General features: G+C 42.4%; 3 protein-coding genes across 6 annotated transcripts in view; 1 reads left to right on the forward strand and 2 right to left on the reverse strand.

Annotated features, from left to right (window-relative positions):
* The window catches only part of sharpin (SHANK-associated RH domain interacting protein), a 6867-nt gene extending 118 nt beyond the window's left edge, over positions 1-6749 (forward strand). The window contains exons 1-9 of the mRNA XM_030074550.1: positions 1-337; positions 2440-2614; positions 2786-2878; positions 2973-3114; positions 3692-3782; positions 4240-4525; positions 4796-4905; positions 4992-5102; positions 5887-6749. The exon at positions 1-337 is cut by the window's left edge and continues 118 nt beyond it. Coding sequence (XP_029930410.1) covers positions 83-337; positions 2440-2614; positions 2786-2878; positions 2973-3114; positions 3692-3782; positions 4240-4525; positions 4796-4905; positions 4992-5102; positions 5887-5937 — 1314 coding nt within the window. The 5' untranslated portion in view covers positions 1-82 and the 3' untranslated portion in view covers positions 5938-6749. The remainder of the gene's footprint in view (positions 338-2439; positions 2615-2785; positions 2879-2972; positions 3115-3691; positions 3783-4239; positions 4526-4795; positions 4906-4991; positions 5103-5886) is intronic.
* A 575-nt stretch (positions 6750-7324) lies between these two features.
* gpaa1 (glycosylphosphatidylinositol anchor attachment 1) lies at positions 7325-16958 on the reverse strand. Of its 4 annotated transcripts, none has more exons than XM_030074548.1 (13): positions 16841-16958; positions 16363-16467; positions 16029-16208; positions 15835-15946; positions 14928-15075; positions 14654-14755; positions 13927-14123; positions 13643-13839; positions 13388-13541; positions 13096-13167; positions 12712-12908; positions 9514-9684; positions 7325-8503 (listed from the first exon to the last, which is right to left on the reverse strand). In XM_030074548.1, exons 2-13 carry the CDS (start codon positions 16434-16436, stop codon positions 8260-8262), a joined length of 1848 nt encoding a protein of 615 aa, XP_029930408.1. In that variant the 5' UTR covers positions 16437-16467; positions 16841-16958; the 3' UTR covers positions 7325-8259. The 4 variants fall into 4 exon arrangements, with proteins under 4 accessions (XP_029930408.1, XP_029930409.1, XP_029930407.1 ...); XM_030074549.1 differs by having other exon boundaries at positions 16885-16937; XM_030074547.1 differs by lacking the exon at positions 16841-16958 and adding an exon at positions 16610-16773 and having other exon boundaries at positions 12712-12905.
* A 351-nt stretch (positions 16959-17309) lies between these two features.
* On the reverse strand, positions 17310-20129 carry exosc4 (exosome component 4). Its single transcript, XM_030073567.1, has 3 exons — positions 19866-20129; positions 18440-18646; positions 17310-17827 (listed from the first exon to the last, which is right to left on the reverse strand). Exons 1-3 carry the CDS (start codon positions 20034-20036, stop codon positions 17468-17470), a joined length of 738 nt encoding a protein of 245 aa, XP_029929427.1. The 5' UTR covers positions 20037-20129; the 3' UTR covers positions 17310-17467.
* Positions 20130-21118: the final 989 nt, after the last annotated feature.

A 21118-nucleotide genomic window follows, 5' to 3' on the forward strand; every position in this document is an offset into this window, starting at 1 on the left:
CCACTGCGGCGGATCTTATAAACCCAGCACAAGCGATACGGTCCGTGTTACTTCGGATATCCGCCCCTACACCGCCGGGGAGATGGCACTGAGCTCGGGTGGCTGGGCTCCAGCCCCGATGCCTGCCTCGTCCCAAGCCGTGTACGGCGGGCCTACGGTGGCGTGCTGCAACACCGTCTTGATGTCGGTCCGGGTGTCGGTGTGCCACTCGGGGATTCGGCCTCTGTGCCTCCCCGGGGCCGGCAACGAAGCCCTCCGCTTACAGCTCAGCATGGACCCGAGCCGGGCGGGAGAGTTTCGCCTGGCCCTGCGAGACACAAGCGGAAGCCGCAGTGTGGTGAGGCTGCCGACACACCTGCCGCTCAGCCCCACCGCTCCTGTCTGCTCTGAGATGTGTTGTTTGTAATGTGCCATACACGTCAACAAAGGGGGCCATACGCCATTTTATGACTCAGTGCGAGCAGTTGTGTTTAGTTTGGGAAAGAAACTCACACCCCAGACCACAAGAGAGAGTCAGAGCAGGTAGCAGCGCATCGGTGAGCCCTTTCCGGTTCTTGTCTGAAGGAGCTAACCCTTAATTTGGCATAATCTATTACCCATGATAAGCTTTTCTTTGTGGTTGGGTTGCTATGAACCCTCCCATTTAAAACGCACTATAGGATCAGAAGGTCAACATGTTTATGTATAATGATATAATGGATATGAAGTACCACCTTTCTACTATCCAAGTGCTTCACATGTCTGTGCCTTTGCCTCTGAGGGTCTTGGGCACTGCTGTCACTACCCACCTTGGCCTCCCCAGCTGTGCCATTGTATAAAATAAAATTATTGTCTTGTTCATGGGATGGGTTTTCATGCTTTGTGCTGTAACTTGGGTCTGTGTTTTTCAGCAGACACACGTTTGGCTGATTCAGACCTTTTGGGCTTGTATTGAGCAAGCACGCGTCCCTAAGTTTAATTTGGGATCATGCGCCAATTCTGGTCAATATCGGCTTTAAAAAGCAGAATCAGAGCTGGTATACATGTGTTTTGGTATTAAACACATGGGGTGGGACTGCCAATAGCAGAGATTAAGAGCTGCTGACAGCAAAATTAAAATGATGTCTCCATATCCCAAACTATTTCCTAAATAAGTTACTTTCTCTCCACGCTTTCTCAAGTTCACCCATTGTCCCGTGCTACTTTGGCACACCTTGCAGCTTTGCCCCAATGTATTTGCTCCATTATCAGCTCCCTTTTTTTTCTTTTTATGTCCCTTTGTTCCGTGTAGATTTTCTTGTACTGGAGCCAAGGCCTTGACAGCCTCATTACGCTTGCCTTGCGGTTTGTCTGTGTTTAAGCACACATTGTACTCGCCAAAGTGCTGCATTTGGAGGTTTATTTCCACCCAGTTGCTAAAGCAGGCACTTTACTGCTTACTGTTGTGTCTTTACACTGTTAATCTTAACCACAGCTTCATGTTTGTGCACTTCGTTCCCTCTGGTAAGGTTGATTAGAGGTAAATCATGGAGCCCCTTCCCATAGACTGCTATACTGTTTAGCATCTTCTCCAACTTCTTTCATTGTTATAAGCAAGTCTTACTCTGGTAATGGCCACATCATTGAGGATGTAGACGCATACACCCTGAACACACCTAAATGACCTCAGTAAATGTCTCATCACATCTTGTCTTACCTCCTGAATCTGCACTGTTTTCATAAAGTTCACATCATGCCATCCTCCCAAAACCTGACATGAATGGAGCCTTTTTATGCAAAGACATTGTAGTTGTCAGATCATTCATATAACTGGGGAATAGCCTTTCCCCACCCACGACTGTGTTTGAATGCCTTAATGGACTTAATGGATGGACTCCATTGCCACAGTGGATTATACAGGAGAGATTATACACAAATATGCAAGCCAAAAGAGCAGAAGTTGAATTATTTATAAAGCTATCTGTCCTGCTTTCTGGAATCGGGGGATTATATGCTTCTCCCATGCTACAATGCTCTTGAACAGTTTATTACATTTTGCACCTCTTTAAATTTTAGTGTGCAAACATCCATCTGATGTTTTGCCTCTTCGTCCGTGGGATATCTGGAGGAAGCTTCAGTCTATCTTCTATGCTTTTGTTTTCAATCTGTGTGTCTTTGTTCGGTGATTGTCTAGATCCGGTTTAAATACTTTCCAAGCAAACCGCAATGGCACCTATCAGGGCTATGTTTCATCTAACGTCACAGGTTACAAATTTAGAGTTCTTCATGTGATGGGGTTCAGAGGATTTGTTACCAGTTCATTTGTTTTTAATTTTTAGGAACGAGAAATGGAAGCAACATATTAGCTCCTAGAAAAGAGTCTTGCAGAATGATAGGCCGCGTTAAAGCCGCACATATTGGGAGTTGTTTTAAATCTGTTATTGAAATATAACAGTTGCATCGTCTTTCTTCTTTCCTCAGTTCATCGCAGAGTTTGACCTGCGCTCGGTGCAGTACGAGGTAAAGTCTCCTCGCTCTCATGAGATGCGTTTAGCCGCTCCGCCCCATGACTGCATCCGCTTCAATTTCCGCTGTGACCGAGAGGCCGAGGAGTGGGCCACAGTGGTGATGTCTTCACTAAGAGAGGCACACAGAGGTCAGAGAGTAAAACCTTTTTCCTTCTTCTTTATATATGTCATCATTTGTCCATCATTTCACTTAGTGCGGAATCATCCAGCCTTAATCAGTGTCATGCCATTAGAGTAAACATTAAAGTTTGATATGGTTTCCAGTTTGAGTGGACCTTTGCTCTTTGTTTTCCTGACAGTTGCAAACATTAGCACACATGAATCTGACGACAGACGGCTCCACACAGCAGCAGCTATAGAGCAGTGGAGTTCAGCCTCTCTGCCGCTCACAGGTGGGTATCTCACTTGTGCTTGATTTTTACTGGCCCTTTTTCTCCCCGTGACATGATCTGCCAATGTCAGTATTTGCCGGGTCTTTTATTGTAGAGGAGCTATGCTTGGAGCTTGCCAGGGCGATTGAAGCGGGTGACACTCAAGCTGCGTCCCAGCATGCATCGTCTCTGGCTCGACAGAAAGCAGCGCTGACAATTCAGCTCTCTGAAAAGAGCTACGCAGATGGAGAGATTAGGTAAGAAGTCAAAAAATGGTGTGTCGAGCATCCATTTGAGGTCCCACACTGCAAAAACGCAAAATCTTACCAAGATTATTTATCTTATTTCAAGTCAAAAATGTCTTATTTCTAGTCAAAATATCTCATTACACTTAAAATAAGACATGATCACCTCAGAAGTAAATTGTTTTTAGACAATTTTCACTTGTTTCAAGTGAAAATTCACTTGAAACAAGTGAAAATTTGCTTGTTTCATTGGCAAAATTTGCCAGTGGAAAAAGTGAAAATTCACTTGAAATAAGTGAAAATTAGCTAGAAACAAGAAACAAATTTTGCCAATGAAACAAGCAAATTTTCACTTGTTTCAAGCAAATTTTCACTTGAAACAAGAGACAGTTGTCTAAAAACAAGTTACTTCTGAGGTGATCATGTCTTATTTTAAGTGTAATGATATTTTGACTAGTAATAAGACATTTTTGACTTGAAATAAGACAAATAATCTTGGTACGATTTTGAGTTTTTGCAGTGCAGTATTAACTGACAGGTCTTGGAGGTTATGGTTTGCCACTTACAGAGTTTCATATCTTTCTCACAGTTTATCTGTGGCAGTGGAAGATGTCTCTTCATCCTGCTGCGTCACCGTGAAAGTCTTTCCCCACATGACTGTGGCTGCGCTCAAGCAACAGGTCAGACAACAGAATCCACTCTCCTTTCACACCTGATCGTTTCCTGCCACTTGCACCTAGCGCTCGATTCCAGTTGAGATTTAACCACATTGCTTTTACACTTGGTCGTCAGATGTGTGTCCAGTCAGCCAGTCAGATTGAAATGTGATGGGAAAAGATAAAAGATGAGAAATACTGAATTTGAATGCGTGCTATTTTATAACGTTGAACGGAACAGTGCCTCCGCGTCAGCCTTAGTCTTCATGTGGAGCAAAAAGTAATGTTGCCCATCATTTGAATCCATGATCCTGAGGCTGAGAGGCCAGCGCTTTATCCACTGTCTACATAGTATAAATCTCATTTGTCATCAGTTTAACAAGGCTGATTGTACTATATAGAAAGTGTCACAGTGATATATAATCATAATTGTCACTAGCTATTTTGAGTATTTGAAAAGACTAACAGTCTTCTCCACTAGGTGTTTCTGGAGTACGGCTTCCATCCTCGCGTGCAGCGCTGGGTGATTGGCCAGTGCTTGTGCACCGAGCCGAGGTCTCTTGCCTCCTACGGGGTCCAGAAGGACGGGGACACAGCGTACCTGTACCTGGTCTCCGCCCGCCAAGCCCGTCTGACCCGCCAGGTGTTCCAGCAGGACCAGGAGAGCGCTCTTCTCGCCCCGCCTCCTCCGCCAAGCAACGGCCCTGCCTCCCAAGACTGGAGGGGCTACAGCACCCTGCCCTCCAGGCTCACCCACAACGCTCAGGGTGAGTTCTGTGGACGCCATCAAATATCACAACATCTTTGATCCGATACTTTGATATTGATATTGTAGTGATGATCCAGAAGATATGTACACACAAGATATTTGTGTTTATTTGTGAACTTTGCAACCAAACAGGTTGAAACAGGTTGAAATAAGACAACAGCCACAACAGTCTTATATGTTCAGAAAACAGCACCCCCTGCTTTAAAACTGGAAAAGCTTACACTACACTCTCGTTTTTTTTTTTTTTTATTGTTTTCATTGCTCATAGGGAGCTCAAGCGGTGGAGGTGACAGAACCAGCGGGAGCGAAATCAAGGACTCCCTCAACTTGGAGTCTTTGCAGCTGAACGACAAACCCAGCAAAGCCAGTAAATCACAGGTACGTCAGCAGGCCGACACACGCCTCTGTTAATGCGGCCCAACGAAAGAAAACTTAATTGGTTTGGACCTGTGTTCTCTCTGCAGACAGAGTGGGCTTGTCCCTCGTGCACTTTCATCAACAAGCCCTCCCGTCCCGGCTGTGAGATCTGCGCTACAGCCAGACCCGACACACACAGGCACAGCCGCATCCAGCAGGTACCGACTGCATGGTGTCAAACAATACCCATTACAGTGGAATGATTTAACCCTTTGAAACCTTAAGAAATTCACTTCTTTCCAAAAAAAAAAAAAAAATGACCACAAAAGTATCCCCAAAATTGAGGAAAATGCTACAAAATTACAAAAAAAAGAAAAAAATCCATTAAAATATATCAAAAGATTTGGCCAAAATATTGGCACAGAAAGACTAAAAAGTAGCACACACAAAAAAACTGTGCAACCTCAGAAAAAAATACATCCATACGTCCATGGCTCCTCAGGTATCAGTGGGTTAAATCGGAAAATGAATCTAACAACAGCTTTGTAATTTCCCACATTTGAATATATTAACTCAGTCAAAATTAAAGTAGAAATTCAGTAAACCAATTTGTCTGCCACTGTCCCAGTAATTCTACCTCCAGTTTGCGTGTAAAGCTGGCCTGTGTCGTCCCGCCTTCACGGAATGATTGACAGGTCGGTGGATCTCAAAAATGCACGTGTGTGTGGGGTTCGAAATTTCACTTACTGACATGTAAATATAAATAAGTGCAGTGCTTTTATCACATTAGAAGTAGGAACTGAATGTTGAGTATTCATGATTGTTTAAATTTTGATTTAACAATACATGCAGTACATATGTGGGAAATTGTAACGCTGTTGGATGTTATTTTCAAGTCTTAATTTTGTCCAGTATACGCATCGATACATTACAATCCTACTCATGTTAGCGCTTCCTGTCAGTTAAATTATTCTGCTTTTTTCTCTTGTTTTTCTCACAAAGGAGAAAGGAAGGCGGGAGGATCGGGGAGAGCCCGGTTTAAGCAGTAGCTGACTTTTCCAGCAACGTGATCTGGTCGGGCTCCCTCTCTCTCGCTCTCTCACACTTACACATTTACACACACACACACACACACCAAGTGAGATGGCTAATTCTGTTGGTTACCTCACCGATACTGAACGCATACTCATGTCAGGACTGTCAAAGTGCACTGAGGGTCACGACGGCTAGCTGGCTGGCTGGCTGGTGAAGACTGCAGCAGTAAAGGCACTGTAGCGCGACACAGAGCTCCACTGGTCGAGGCTCACATTAGGGAACCACAGACAGTGCAACAAGAAATAACTGTTTAACACATTTGCTCATGGGCAGACTTCTTCATTATTTATTTGAAGGGGTGGATGGGCGCTGCAAAACACTGCAGACCAAACCAATATTTATTTTCGGGGGTGGGGTGGGGGTGATCATCAAAGTTCTTCTTAATCAAATGCAAGTGAAAGTTAGAGAATGTCACACTTTCCGTTTCTGCCAACTGTGAAATGAAAGGAAAGTTCAGAGCATTGTACAACACCTGATTTGGTTTGTACCAAAATAATTTACTAAATAAAAATAATAATAATAATTAATAACAATGCCATGAGTGGGAAGAGGAAGATTGCTGTGTTTACAGGGTTGTAAAGTGCTTTTATTTTTTATAACATTGTATCAAGTGTATTATTTTTAATATGATGCGTTGATGTTGATGTTCGTTTAACTCTTCATCTCATTTTACTCTGTTCATTCTGAGCTGTGAGTCACAGAACGATTTGTTTTATCAGTACGTTATACTGTTTAACGGTGTCAACTGAATAAACGAAATTAAAACAGAATATAAACAGAATCATGTCCCGGCCATGTAGATATATTTGTTCTTTCTGTCCATATTGATGTATTTACAGTTGACCACAAACACTCCCTGTGCACGGCTTTGCTTTTTATTTCATTTGATCACGTGCAATACTTTCATCCCAGTGTAGGTACTACACCACGTTTGCTTAAGAAATCAGTGTTGAGGGAACACCGATGCAGACTTGCTAAGTCTCTTAAGGAAACATTAATTGCTGTGAATGATGTGCTTGTTAAGCAACATCCTCTTTGTTGCAATTTTGCAAGCATTGGGGCCATTTCAGTTCGTTATAAAAATAAATGTATGTTGACATATTGGAGTCCAGGGGAGAGTCTGAAGAGAGCTGTGGGAGCATTAACTTCAAGATGGTAATTTTTCTAAACGTTTGAGAAGATAAGCAACTATTGCTCTTTTAAGACCTTTTGTTATTTTCCATGACTTAGAAATTTAGTGTAGGAAAAGTGAGTGAATATATATACATTTATACACACTATGTTCCTGATTTTCAAGGTTGGCAATGAATGTGGAATTGACTGGGGTAATATAAATGTTATCATGTTCAAATGATCATTTCAAGCTTTTATTTTGGCATTTATAAATAAGGAGTCAACATGGCTTAAAGAAAGTCGTCAAAACAAGTAGAAAAAACATTAGAAGTAGTGTGGATTTTTTTTCAGCAGATGCAAAGATATCTTCACAGAGGCACACAGCAAACCACCCGTTTTCTTGCCCCAAATTAGGTTGCTACAGATTTTCACTCACAGACCTCCATGTAAACGCCAAACTGTTTCCACAGCTATGACAACAAGGCAGCAATCTCCTTCAGGTACCACAAAACATGCCTGACAATTCAAAGTAAAATCTGAAAAACCTATCTGGCAACCTGCAAAACCTGACATTTACAGTTATTTAGCAAAAAATCCACACCTTCTTTCTTTTTGTAGGTTATGCCACAAAATGATTTAAAAATGCATTCATTCGTAAGTGAGCTGTGAAATAGTCATTTCATCCTACCCAAGTGGGACCAAGCTTGTAGCAAATATTTAATTATTAATTTTTTTTCAGTGAACATTCTTGTAATCAGTAAAGGAATGACACACTCCACAGTTTGCTTTTCATTTACAACTTCACAGGCTAATGCAACTTTGTATGATGTCCTGAAATAAAACGGGTGAACTCTTTTTCCAAAAAAAAAAAAAAAGAAAAAAGTAAGTTGTTTAAATGTTTTTTTTCCCCAGAGCATTTTAACAGTGGAACAGTTCGGGTAAAATAGGATAACACAATGTACAAATAAAATTCAAAAAAGTGTCAGTGTGTTCTTTCCAAGTTAACTGCAGCCATTGTTTTTGTGTCCCAGTTTCTCCAGTGGATAATTCAGCCATCCGTCACATTCCTCCTAGTGATGACAGACCTGAGAACGTGTCAGAGGGCACGTAACTACATAACAGGGCTTTGCTGTTTTACTCCCACAAAAGGCCTCCCGCAGGTGGCATTTACTTCCAGAAGAGTATGTTCCAGAAAAGCAGCCAGCATGGGTAGACTAGCAGGGCCACGAGGGGGTAGACCAGAGAGCCGTACAGGGAGTGGTCCAGGATGCCCTGCGAGATGACGGACAGGAAGAGCACCCAGCCCTCCTGCAGGTTGACGGGCGTCTCTTGCAGCTCCTGGAAGAAAAATATGGAAAAGAACAGCGTGCAGCCTGGGCTGAGCAGGACCATGAAGAGGGCTGACAGAAGCCTGAGGGGAGAACAAGAAAGAGACACAAGTGTTACTTCATAGCATCAAGCATTCACTGTATACTGAGAACTGCTTTTTTGCAATTTACTTATAAAATGTGCCATAAAAATAGGTTTTAAGAGTAGTAGCACTAGTAGTGATAGTAGTGAACCACTATGACAAGTTGTTAATGTGCTATCTGAGGAGAGGATAAATTAATTTGGTGTTAACTATTTGACATAATAAAGATTTATTGATTGACTTAGGGATGCCACAAGAATGGGTACTAAGCCGACAACAAAATTTTGAAAACAACACTAAAACTAGTGTTGGTAGTATTGACACATCTTGATACCCCTAACTGTTTTTATTCTAAGGTCAAGGTGACGTCAAATTTGGTTGCCTACAGCTTTGTTTTTGCAGTACCATCCAATGAATATCATGAACTCTGTATCGTTATATGGGTTTGGTGACACAGCAACAGTAAAAAAAAAATATACTAATAATAACTTGCAACATGAAACAAATTGCATGTAAGCTGCACTGTGTACATTGGGTCGAGTCTAGTCTAAACAGCCCTCCCTTCAGTCAACCCTCAATTTTGCATAATGCACCTTTAAAGGAGCAGTCATGCTTACAGGACTAAATCAAAATGAGAGCACACAACCATATCACTGTATTTTTTGTTACAGCAGGCCACTTCATACAGTTCCTCTAATTTGAAATGAGTATTTTGTTGGGTTAATTTGTTTTGTACTCAAAGGCTACAGGCCACTCTTGCACTTATTGTTATTCTAATGTAGCCTATATGATTAAATACTCAAAATACCTTAAGTTTATTTGATAATGTTTTCACCACAATTTTTTATTGTGTGCCGTTTTCTGTTTTTGCAATGCGGTCAAATCAGGTACCAGAACACGTACAGCATTAACTGCTCCCAGACAACTGACTTGCAGGGCGTATGAGGCATTTAAATCACTTAGCGAGTGCAATATAAAAGCCAGCAGTGGCGTGTGTGTCGGTGTATTACTTTGGTACGTGGGGTGTGATGAAGGCAGCCAAAGGCACCAGGGTGAGAGCCAAGATAAAGCCCAGGGAGAAGTTGATGAGGGCGGTGCAGCCCAGCAGCACAGCCAGGTAGAGCACAGCCACCAGCTTCAGCACCCTCCAGCCCTGCTCTGTGCCCTCACCGGACACGAGCCTGCAGGAAGCACAGAGATTAAAGGAAATGAACTGCACAATGCCATATTAACAGTGTTTTCACCAGCTCTTTTCAAATCAGTGCAATATGCTGTCAACTAGTTAGTTTTAGCAACATTAGCAGTTTCAACACAATTTCTCCCAATTCTTAATATTCCTACTAAAGAACAAGAACATGAGATATATATAGTCCAATTTTGTAGCTTGCCTCAAAATGTCTACTTTTGAAAGTTTAAAATATATATATATATATATTTATTTATTTATTTTTACAAATAAGCACTTACCACTTTAGCAGATCCTGTGTGTATTTTTTTTTTTTTTTTACTTGGGCAAGTTCAGCTCTTTCTTGTACAATTCCAGAGAGAATTTTTTTGTTTTTTAGTTATTAATTGTCTTTGTTTGCTGTTTTAAGAACATGGTGTACTGATGGCTCTAATTTTTTGGTTGTTTGTTTTTATGTTGACAAGGTCTTGCAGTGTTACAGCATGCCAACAACAGTGTCAAGTCCCGTAAAGCAAATGGGTTTCTGATTGTGAACGCAATACTGCACAAAATTTTCCACAACACGCACGTGTATTTATAATCAAAAACCATTTGTTAATACTTTATGTAAGAGTCTATGGTGAGATTTTGCGAGTTTTGGCTGGTGGAGTCTCAGGTTCTGAGCAGCACAGCTAAACCATGTCCAATGAAGTCAAGACATAAGTCACTAATGCCAAAACAAAAGGTGAATGACAAATACAGTCCCCTCCAAAAGTATTGGAATGGCAAGGCCAATTTCTTTGTTTTTGTTGATCACTAAAGACATTTGGGTTAAGATCGAGAGATGAATATGAGATAAGAGTTCAGAATTTCAGCTTTTATTTCCTGGTATTTACATTTGGATGTGTTACACAACTTAGGACATATCACCGTTTGTACTAGACCACAGCATTTTTAGGTAAGCAAAAGTAAAGGAACAAATAATCTTAAAGTAAATAATATTAATATTTGGTGGCATAAGCCTTGCTTGCAATAACTGCCTCAAGCCTGTGACCCATCAACTTCAAACTATTGCATTCTTCATTTGTGATGCTATTCCAGGCTTTTACAGCAGCTTCTTTCAGTTCTTGTTTATTTCGGGGGGTTTCTCTCTTCAGTCTCCTCTTCAGGAGGTGAAATGCATGCTCTACTGGGTTAAGGTCAGGTGATTGATTTGGCCAGTCTAAAACCTTCCACTTTTTCCCCCTGATGAAGTCCTTTGTTTGTTTGTTTTTTTTGGCAGTGTGCTTTGGGTCATTGTCCTGCTACATGATAAACTTCCTCCCGATTAGTCTGGATGCACTTCTCCGTAAATTGACAGACAAAATGTTTCTGTACACTTCGGAATTCGTTCTGCTGCTACCATCATCAGTTACATCATCAATAAATATTAATGAGCCTGTTCCAGAAGCAGCCGTGCACGCCCATGCCGTGACATTACCTCCACCATGCTTCACAGATGAGCTCGTATGCTTCGGATCATAAGCAGTGCCTCTCTTTCTCCACACTTTGGCCTTCCCATCACTTTGGTAGAGATTAATCTTGGTCTCATCGGTCCATAAGAACTTTTGCGGCTCATCTCTGTATTTCTTTGCAAATTCCAATCTGGCCTTCCGATTCTTACTGCTGATGAGTGGTTTGCATCTTGTGGTACGGCCACTATATTTCTGCTCTCAGAGTCTTCTTCGAACAGTGGATTGTGATACCTTCACCCCTGCGCTGTGGAGGTCGTTGGTGATGTCACTTGCTGATGTTTTTGGTGTTTTCTTTCTTCACAGCTCTCAAAATATTTCTGTCATCAACTACTGTTGTTTTCCTTGGCCGACCTGTTCGACGTCTGTTGCTCAGCACACTAGTAGTTTCTTTCTTTTTCAGTACATTCCAAATTGTTGTGCTTGCTATTCCCAATGTTTTTCCAATGGCTCCAATGATCGATTTTCCTTCTTTTCTCAGCTTCAAAATGGCTTGCTTTTCTCCCATAGACAGCTCTCTGGTCTTCATGTTGGTTTATCCTCATTAACAAGAAATGGAGTCTTTACAGGTTTAAACCAAGGCTAAAAACGCAGGCCGTTTACACGACAACAGTTCTGATAAAAACGGAAAACTTTTTCCTTTGCGTTTTTAAGAAGTTCCATGTTCATACAATAACGCTGTGAAAACGATCCTCGTACACACGGATCCGCAAAAACGACTGAAAACGCTGTAGTGTGCATGCCAGGCCAGTAGGTGGCGGTGTAACTTTGCAATGTGACACCACAGAGTAGCACCGCGTGCCTGCGTACAAAGCACAAACACAGCTCGATAGTCCACCATTGTTGTTGTTTTCCTGTTGGCGCATGGCTGAAAACGTCATAGTCACGCGCGAAGTGGGGCCGTGTCGTCATCGTTTTCACAAGAATTTCGTATTGCCAGTTTACACGGCGGCGGGGAGAGCGGCGTTATCAAAAAATTCCACTCTGGAACCCGGTTAACCAAAGTTTGCGTTTTCAAGCACCTAAAACGCAGCTGTCGTGTAAATGAAAGGCCAAACCGCAACAAAAGTTTACCGTTAGTTGTAAAAATCGTCGTGTAAATGGGGCCTTAAACTAGTCATGCAGAGCTATTTAATGTTTGAACAATCAACCTAAAAGGCAACACCTGGGCAACAAGAAACACCTGTCAGTCACATGTTCCAGTAGTTTTGCTCACTTGAAAAATGGGTGGGTTCAGACAAAGGGTGGTATGTCCTGAGTTGTTTAACACATCTAGATGTAAATACCTGGAAATAAAAGCTGAAATTCTGAACTCTTGTCTCATACTCATCTTTTGATCTTAAACCCAGATGTCTTCAGTGAACAACAAAAACAAAGGAATATGCCTTGCTGTTCCAATACTTTTGGAGGGGACTGTATACAGACCCAAATCTCTGCCTGCCCATATTGTAGCTTGCCTTCACAATGCAAAATCTATCTTGTCAAGCAAATTTAGGTCCTTGGGAGATCTGAATTTACATCATAGTAGCTACCTGTGTGTGTTGTGAGGCAGAGCCAGGCCTGCCGTGTAGATGGCAATAGCTGTCAGGACCACAGCCTCGGTCTCAAACACTGGAAAATGTTCCACAGCCATCTCCTGAGAGCGGATGGGCAGCGTGTACAGAGCTACTCCCGTCAGATGGCTGATCACCAGCGGAGTCAACACTGATAGCACCCCTGGGCCAGACTGCTGAAAGACACAGGAATGCAGAGCGGAGAGGAAGAAGATTTGACTTGGAAGATAACCATCGACTAATAAAGAGCGCGTTACATGTCTCTGTCAAGTAGATGATTTATTATGTTTTGAATCTCTGACATATTTATCATAGTATCAGAGGCGGGAAGGCAGAGAGGCGGCCCAGGTGAGTCTGACTAACCTGTTCAATGTCGGCGATACCATCTTCTGTTCTTGATGGTAGAGCTGAGAGCTGAACCCACAGGTCTAAGGCCTGCATCATTCATAGTCAAGGGCAAAACTGATAATCAAGCACAGCATCAGAGATACGTACATGATGTGCCAAGATGTAAAGAACCCCTGTTTGTTATCATGGCAAGTCTGCATACATACATGTCACTGCACAACTACTGTGTGGAAGTGTGCGTCGCATTTTTAGATCTTATTAAAATGAGGGTTAAAAAAAAAAAAAAAAAACATCAGTGAGAGGATACACGAAGCAGCAGTATAACAGCAAGCAGGCCAAAGGCTGGCATGTAGTAACCGATGGAGACAAATCGAGAGAGCGATGGCATCAGGTAGAAGAAATAGGACTGGTGTAGACGCTCCAGGAGGTTATTCAGCTTGCGAAACATTCCCTCCAGCAGTCTGAGAAAGGGAAGCAGGAGTTAACAATATATTTATGTGGATATACAAAAACACGATAATGAGCTGCTGTCATCTGTCCATGTACATAAACTTGCGCTGACCTGCCAATAGTGGTTGCGTCCGTCTTGTACTGACGGAAGCTGTTGATGCCTTTGATGGAGGCAGCCTCGATGTGATAGCGTAGGAAGAGACCGTGGTCGCCCCACGGCCGCCCACTGGCCTGTTTCAGAACCATCAGCATCATGGTCTGGACCGCATGGCTGTAGCCTGAGGCAGTGTCCCAGTCGTCCCGCTGCAGCTGTTCAACAATCCACAGAGAAGCGGTAAATATTTTCTTTCTTGTATACACAGAAATTGTGATGAATTGTTGATTACATGCTTCTACCTTGCCCTGGATGGTGCAAAGGACCCCTATCTTCTGGCAGAAGGCGTAGAAGAGGTTGGCCAGATCCAGGTTGGGCAGCTGGCCGTTGAGCCCTTCGAGAACCAGGTCCAAACTGGTGATGACGTCACTACTGAGCTCCAGAGACAAGGCTGCCTGGATGGAGCCACCGCGCCCCTGCAGCGGAGACCAGTCCATACCTGGAAGACCCATCACAGAGAGAGAGAGTCAGCTGAGGAGGGAAGGTCAAGCTTAACTTCAGGTTTATTTAAAGCCCAATATCACTGTTTGCAGTTTCAAATGGTTTTACATGCCCACAGGTTTAAAAACTCCCCAAAAAACGCAGCTGAAACAGGAAAAAAAAATGAAAGAAATCTGGAGGACCGCAGAGAGAGGAGACCCCACTGAGCAAACTAGTGAGCAAATTTCTAACATTGCAGTCATAATTGCAGTCATAACGCAAAAGAATACACACTAGCAGACAATATGACAACAGAAGCAGCAGGAGGCCTTGACCGAGGCAGGCAGTCTGTCAGATCTATGTTCAATATCTCAAATAACAAAGAGGAAACTTGTGTTGTCAGTTGGGTATTTTTAATATAATACATTTCCCTGAGTGCTCTAATGTCAGGTGGAGTTAATTATTGCTGTTTTAAGTAACATAAGAACTGATTAAATTCAGAGCTAATCGCCGCAGTGTTTTGTCATAAGTAAGAATACAAGTAATCACCTGTGGTGTTGGTGTGATGGTAGCCCTCCAGCCAGGCCTGCATACCAATCAGATCATGCTCATTCACCAGGAAGATGATATCCTTGGCCCAGTAAATCTGATCTATTATGGAGCAAAACAATCATTACACCAAGAAACGCTCTGGCCATTTCATATGAAGTAGCAGGATGCCAAAGTGTGCTTGTGTGATCTATGTGCAAAGTGAGGATCTATGTGTTGTATGCAGGCTGTATTCAGAGAGAGACAGAGAGGGCACAGTGGGCGATGGACTCACTCCTGAAGTACTGAGACAAACCAAGCAGCAGCCCCACAGCCTGGTTGTTGTTGTTGCCGGGGCTGCAGGGGGCACTGAGCACAAGGGCCTCAGTTCTTGGGGCTCTAGGGGCCCGAAGGATCCCGTATACATTAGTGCCCTCCACCACCTGGAGGAGAGAGGGGACAGCGAGGGGAAGATTTATATTTGCGTAAGTCAGAAAACATAAAAACTAATGAGAAAACAATTTCCTTGTGTTTTATATGGCGAGCTGAAACGTGTGTTTATAGCATAATTCAGACTTGTAAATAGTGAAGAAGTCAAAGAGGTGAAATTTAATATTTTAATATGTAAATGAAGCCTCTTGGAGCATTTTCAGATTAGAATACAACAAGAAGATCAAGACCATTAAGGCCTTACTGATATGACAATATCATAATTTATTTATTGATTATATATTTTTTGGATTGTTAATATGAATCTGCAAAGCAACTAGTAACTAAAGCTTTCAGATAAATGTAAAAAGTAAAATGTTTGACTCTGAGATGTAGTGGAACAGAGATACAAATTAGCTGAAATTATAATTATATCTTGAGTAAAATACCTAAAATTTGTCATTAAGTACAGTACTTGGGTAAATGTACATAAATATTTAAAATAATTTTTTTGTTCTTTGTTCTTTTTTTAATCTAAAGGATTCACATGAATGACCTAGCTGACAATAAAAATTATGATTGTCGCTGAAAGGCAAGGTATGATTATTTTTCATTACTATTATTTATTATTTATCCATTATGTTTATTTCATGCAGCTGTGAGATGCAATATGATGGTCACTGAATAGAATCAAACCATCACTGACTCTGCACAGTATGTCATGTTAAAATCACTGCAAGGCTAAATCCACACATCTTTGATCACAAACTCACATATCTCTCTTTGTTTTCGTCGGGGAAGGGCAGCGTGCGAGAAAACCTCTGGGTGAACACCTCCAGCCCCTGAGACTGCATCGTCTTCACCAGCCAGTCCACGGGCATCCCGCTGCAGACAAAAATTTGGACACATCAGAACAGAAACAGGTGGGACACGGGCTAAATGTTGTCCCACAGTGTGTTCAGCTTACCCCACTTTCTTTTTATGAGCTGCAAACTCCCTGCCCGTGGCCAGAGCCCTCTCCCCCGCCGGAAAGCGCTCCTCCACCATGGTGGAGCCCATGGCGTTCTCTGACATGTAGGTCCGCAAGGTGAACGGCTCAAACGCCAAGCCCATGAACCACGCCACGCCGGCCATGTAGCACACCACGCTGAAGGAGGGCCAGAGGAGAGGACGGAAAGGGGAGACATCATTATGCACATGCACGTTTGTACATTTCAGGCATTTTCAGAAGGTAAGGCATGAGCGTGCATGATGGATTCGTGGTGTATTGGATTGCTGAAGGTGATTTTGAGTGAACTCACCAGATTGGGGCATTGAGGCGCGTGAGCATGCTGATCAAAGCACGCCTCCTGTTTGGGTCAGACAGCAGTCCCATGTTATTCTCCTGGATTGTTAAGCCCTGGACCCTGGGAGGCAGCACACACAAGCATATCAGTGGCACACTTCAACTACAATATCATGAATAATGTAGCTATTACTGAAGAAGACAGGCCTATTGCTGGTTTTTATGCATGCAATGTTATGGGAGAAGTCAATATTCATCTTTACTTCATGACACGAGCTTCTATATGTTCCAGAAGCGGAATTCAGTTTCTGCTGCCTGCCTTTGTCACTGCATCGCCTGACAGATGTGATTAGCTTGCTGCTACCTCGCTAGCTTCGCGGCGTGGTAAAATGTTTAAACCCGCTGCACGGTTTACGAGCCAGTCCACTCGTACAGTTTAGGCAGAAACTGCAGGTGATAAATACACGTTTTGCCTCATGTATATGCAGACATACCTCTTCCTGGTACACAGTGGGGCACGGCCATGGAAGTGTCTTACCGGTTAACGCCAGAGGTGCATCAATTGTTTCCACATTTCCTTGTTTCTGCAGGGACGATTTAGCGACGGACTGACTTCCGGCCCCGCAGACAGCAAACAGCTCTCACTTCTTGTTTTGCATTTCTGCTTTAAGATTATTAATATTGAGCCTTGTTCGTCACCTAGGTGTGTAAAAATAAATTTACAAACGATTACATTAAATCTTTTTAGAGCCTGTGTTACATTTTATTGTTAAATCTTATTTTATATGCAGTTGTATGTCCCCTAACTAACTTTTTTTTTTTTTTAACAGTATGTCAACTAGATGACAGATTAAAACATATGGACAATAAAATCTATATTCTATTCTATTTTTTTTTTTTTTTTAAATATATACCGTAGATAAATAGACAAGCCTTTCACAACAGGAAAAAACACAAGATAAATCCAGGTTCCACAGTTTTATTGTTAACTTCAGAGGGTATATACAAAAGTACAATATAAACACACAAAAAAAAATTATTACAAATTGTTCCCATCATTCTTCGTCCTTCAAAGTCCATTGACATTTTCCAGCAGATGTTCGTTCCCCCTCAGGGCCGCATCATTCTCGGGTGAGCACCGACACGTCTTGCAGATGCTGCCGCACCACCTCATCCAGCACTTTGCTCACTCCTTTGCAGGCGGTCATGGCTGCCTCCATCAGAGTCTCTAAGTGATCCTGGTGCAGCCTGGCGTCCATCTGCAGCAGAGCGATCTGCCCCCCACGAGGCAGCAGCGCCAAGGCCAGCGAGCTGCCCCCTCCACCCTCCTCTGCGTAGCACAGGTCGGCCAGGGGCGTCTCGTCCACAAACCCCACAGTGCAGGCGCACACGTAGTCCCGCATGGGGATGCCGGCATCGATCACTGCCAGCGTGGCAGCGTTCACACACACGCTGTAGTTCCCACCGTCTGACTGCAAAATCTGTTTGCAAGGAAAGTTTGCATCTATGTAAATATAAACACAATCCTATCAAAACTTCACGCAATCATACAGCGTAATACATTCTGAGGGGTATGCTGGAGTGCTGCAGGAGATACGATATTTCAGAAATGTTAATTAAACAAATATCAGTCATGCATAATTCCTAAATTAATTTGCCTATGCTATAATAAGTTCACTAAAAAAAGTAAATGTTAGTTTGATAAACCACAATTTATATTCAGTATTCCCTCCAGGTTTCCCGAAGGTGTCAAATGTGTGTGACATTTGACAAGACATGCCCGAATAATCAAGAAAATGGATTTGTGGTTGAAACACAGCAGCAATGAAGCTGAAAACGAGCCGTAAGATGTGAATAAGAGACAAAAACAGAGCTGACAAAATATCATCAGACTCAGGTTGTTGTGGTTTCAGACACTGATGGAGCTGTTGGACCTCTTTATATGAGCTTTTTCTTTGCACTGGTCAGGGGATACTTGGCTGAAAAAATATTTCAAAGGTAGTGCATTGCTGAAAAAGTTTGAGAACCACTGCACTATAGGATAAAACTGTCTGCTCTTCAGAGTGTATGTGTCTCTGCTGGTGCTTATTCACCTTGACATAGATGTCTATCTGAGAGCGCGGGTACAGCTGGGTCATCACAGCCGCCTCAAACGTCTGCTTGAGGTGGAGGCTCATCTCAGCCGACTTGCGGTCACCGTGAGGCCTCCTCTTCCTCTCTGCCGTGCTGAACGTGGCCATGCTGTACTGACAGTTGATAACAGCTCGGTCATGAAGGGTCCGGCTCCGTGAACCTCGCACCTAGGGGGCACCAGAGGAGAAACTAAACCACTGCTTAAGTGAAGACAGGTGAGGAATGAGAGGAATGAGGGTGTGCAAGGTGCACAGCCGTCCACTGATGACTTCCTGATAATTATCTCTGCACCACAGGCATTGTTTTTGTTGTTGTTGTTGTTGTTTGTTTTGTTTGTTTGTTTTTGTTTTTTAACCTAAATTTAGAAACCATGATGTCACCATAAAATCTGGATTCCTCCATGAGAAAAAATGTAACAGTGAGCAAAACCATCTTAAAAAGAAACATTTTTAATCAACTGGGGTCAATTTTTAAACCTCCAGAACAAGATTATAATAATAGTTGTTACCCAAATTTATGTCAGGAGCTTAATGTTTCTTGTTGACTACCTAAATAATATTTTAAATAAAATATAACCTCCCCACTCAAGCCCCATAGATCAAAGTTCTTATGGAAATCATGTTTTTTCCTAAATGCCATAGGAACTGGACTGGTTCTCACACTTCAACGGGTACGGTTATGTTAGGTTAGGACCTGCAAGCAGAGGGAAGTTTTTTGAAGATTATAAATGATATGTTAAAGTTCCTTGGTGTCATCCAGACAACTAAATGCCACCCTGCAGCGCAGCAGGTGAGCAGCAGCTAAAACAGCCTGGAGTCAATCTGACACCCCAAAAAACACTGATGCATACAAATTGTGTACAGGACACTAAAAACATCCAGTTAAATTCATGTTCACCAATTTGCCTCCATTAAATTAGGAAAAATCATGACATATGAAGCAAAAAGTGATGTTAATCATGTATTTAGAGACACAGTGAATGGGGTCAAAGTGAGCCCAAATAAATAATTAAACATCCTATGCCAGGCCATCCTGCTTTTCTCTATCAGATGACTTGAAACAGACATAAATAATCGTAAACCTTACAGTGCTCACACACCTTTGCAGCAGCACCATTAACGATAAACCCCCAACACACACACACACACACACACACACACGTTAGGTCCGTCAACATGTACCGTTAATGTAAAGTTTAAACTCTTGCACTCAAAGGCACGTATTTACTGTACTGTATTTACTGTTCATAATCATTTACAGTTATTTACAGTCTGTTTTAATTTACCAATATATGTTTCCTTGGCAACAGTCTCGTCCTACTTGCTATCGTTAACGGTTACGGCTTTAAGTTTGAGCTGCTAACGTTAGCTAGCGGCCGTTACTCACCTCATGCGGGCCGTACACGACAGCCAGGGCTTTAGTGTTGCCCTGCTCGATGTACGCAGAGCCGTCAGCCTGAGAGAAAACCCCCATACGAGCTTGTACCTTCCGCAGCTCGGTGGCTTTTCTCCCGTCCAGGCGGTAGCCCTGGTCGGACAGTAACTCCAGACCGGCCATAGCGGCGCAAAACTTGGCAAGAAGCGAGCAACACCGCACGTGTGTTGCTAAACTACATTACCCATACGCCTAGAGCGCCAACAACTACGGCACAGCGGAAGATCCAAAATGCTTCTAACGCGTCAAGAAGGAACGTAGTAAAAGACGCAGGAAACAAAAGCGACACTTTCTTAATATATGCAAATTATGCTAATGAGAAATTATAGGTGAATTTTTGTACATCACAAACATGGATTTAGACTCTTAGATCACCTTTATAAAACAAAGCCATTTCCAGTTTTCAATAATTAATTAGTTAATCATACCAATTACTCAAATTGCCCAACATGCAATTGTTAGCAACCAACTTTATTATAATGTGCTGAGCCTATAGATGACATAAAAGGCCATAGGAAACAATGTTGCAGGGATATAGGCCATATAGTGGTTTCCAGCAGGCTAATAACCCCCTCCATATGGCCGCTTTAAGAATAGCGAGGAGGTGATGAGGTCATCTACCGAGAATATCATCCAGATTTTCTTTGGTCTTGCCAGTTCATCTGGATTTGCAGTGGTGGTAGAGCACCACAACTTGCTGCTCAAGTAGAAGCACTGTTACTTTGTTGATGTTTTACTGAAGTAAAAGAAGGAGTGTGGCTGTAAAAATCTACTTAAGTGAAGAGTAGCTCATCTAGAATGTATTTGGAGTAAAACTTATTGCATTACTTTTTCAAAACAGTGCTCTTGTTAGGTGTGGATCTTTCACATACAGGTTTAAAAGGATGAGAGGAAAAGGTGCATTGTGTAAAATTACTGTGGGCTGAAGCGAGGACCCTGTAGAGTTAATTCTGACAAACGTAATAAGCAGGTAATATGATGGTTGAGTTGCTGATACTATTCTCCTCTTTTCCACAATGAATCCACATTTTTTTGCCGATCAGTTCAAATTTGTCTGCACTTCCATCGACCATCTGCAATTTCTCATCATGCACATCTTATTGGAAATTTTAAAATGACAAAAAAGTGGAACCAACAAGGTAGAAGCAGGTTCCTCTTCTCATCTCTGCTGAATGAGCTTTTATTGTGAAGGGCTCCACAATCTG

Source organism: Myripristis murdjan, chromosome 17 (assembly GCF_902150065.1).
Source record: "Myripristis murdjan chromosome 17, fMyrMur1.1, whole genome shotgun sequence".
Lineage (NCBI taxonomy): Eukaryota > Metazoa > Chordata > Actinopteri > Holocentriformes > Holocentridae > Myripristis > Myripristis murdjan.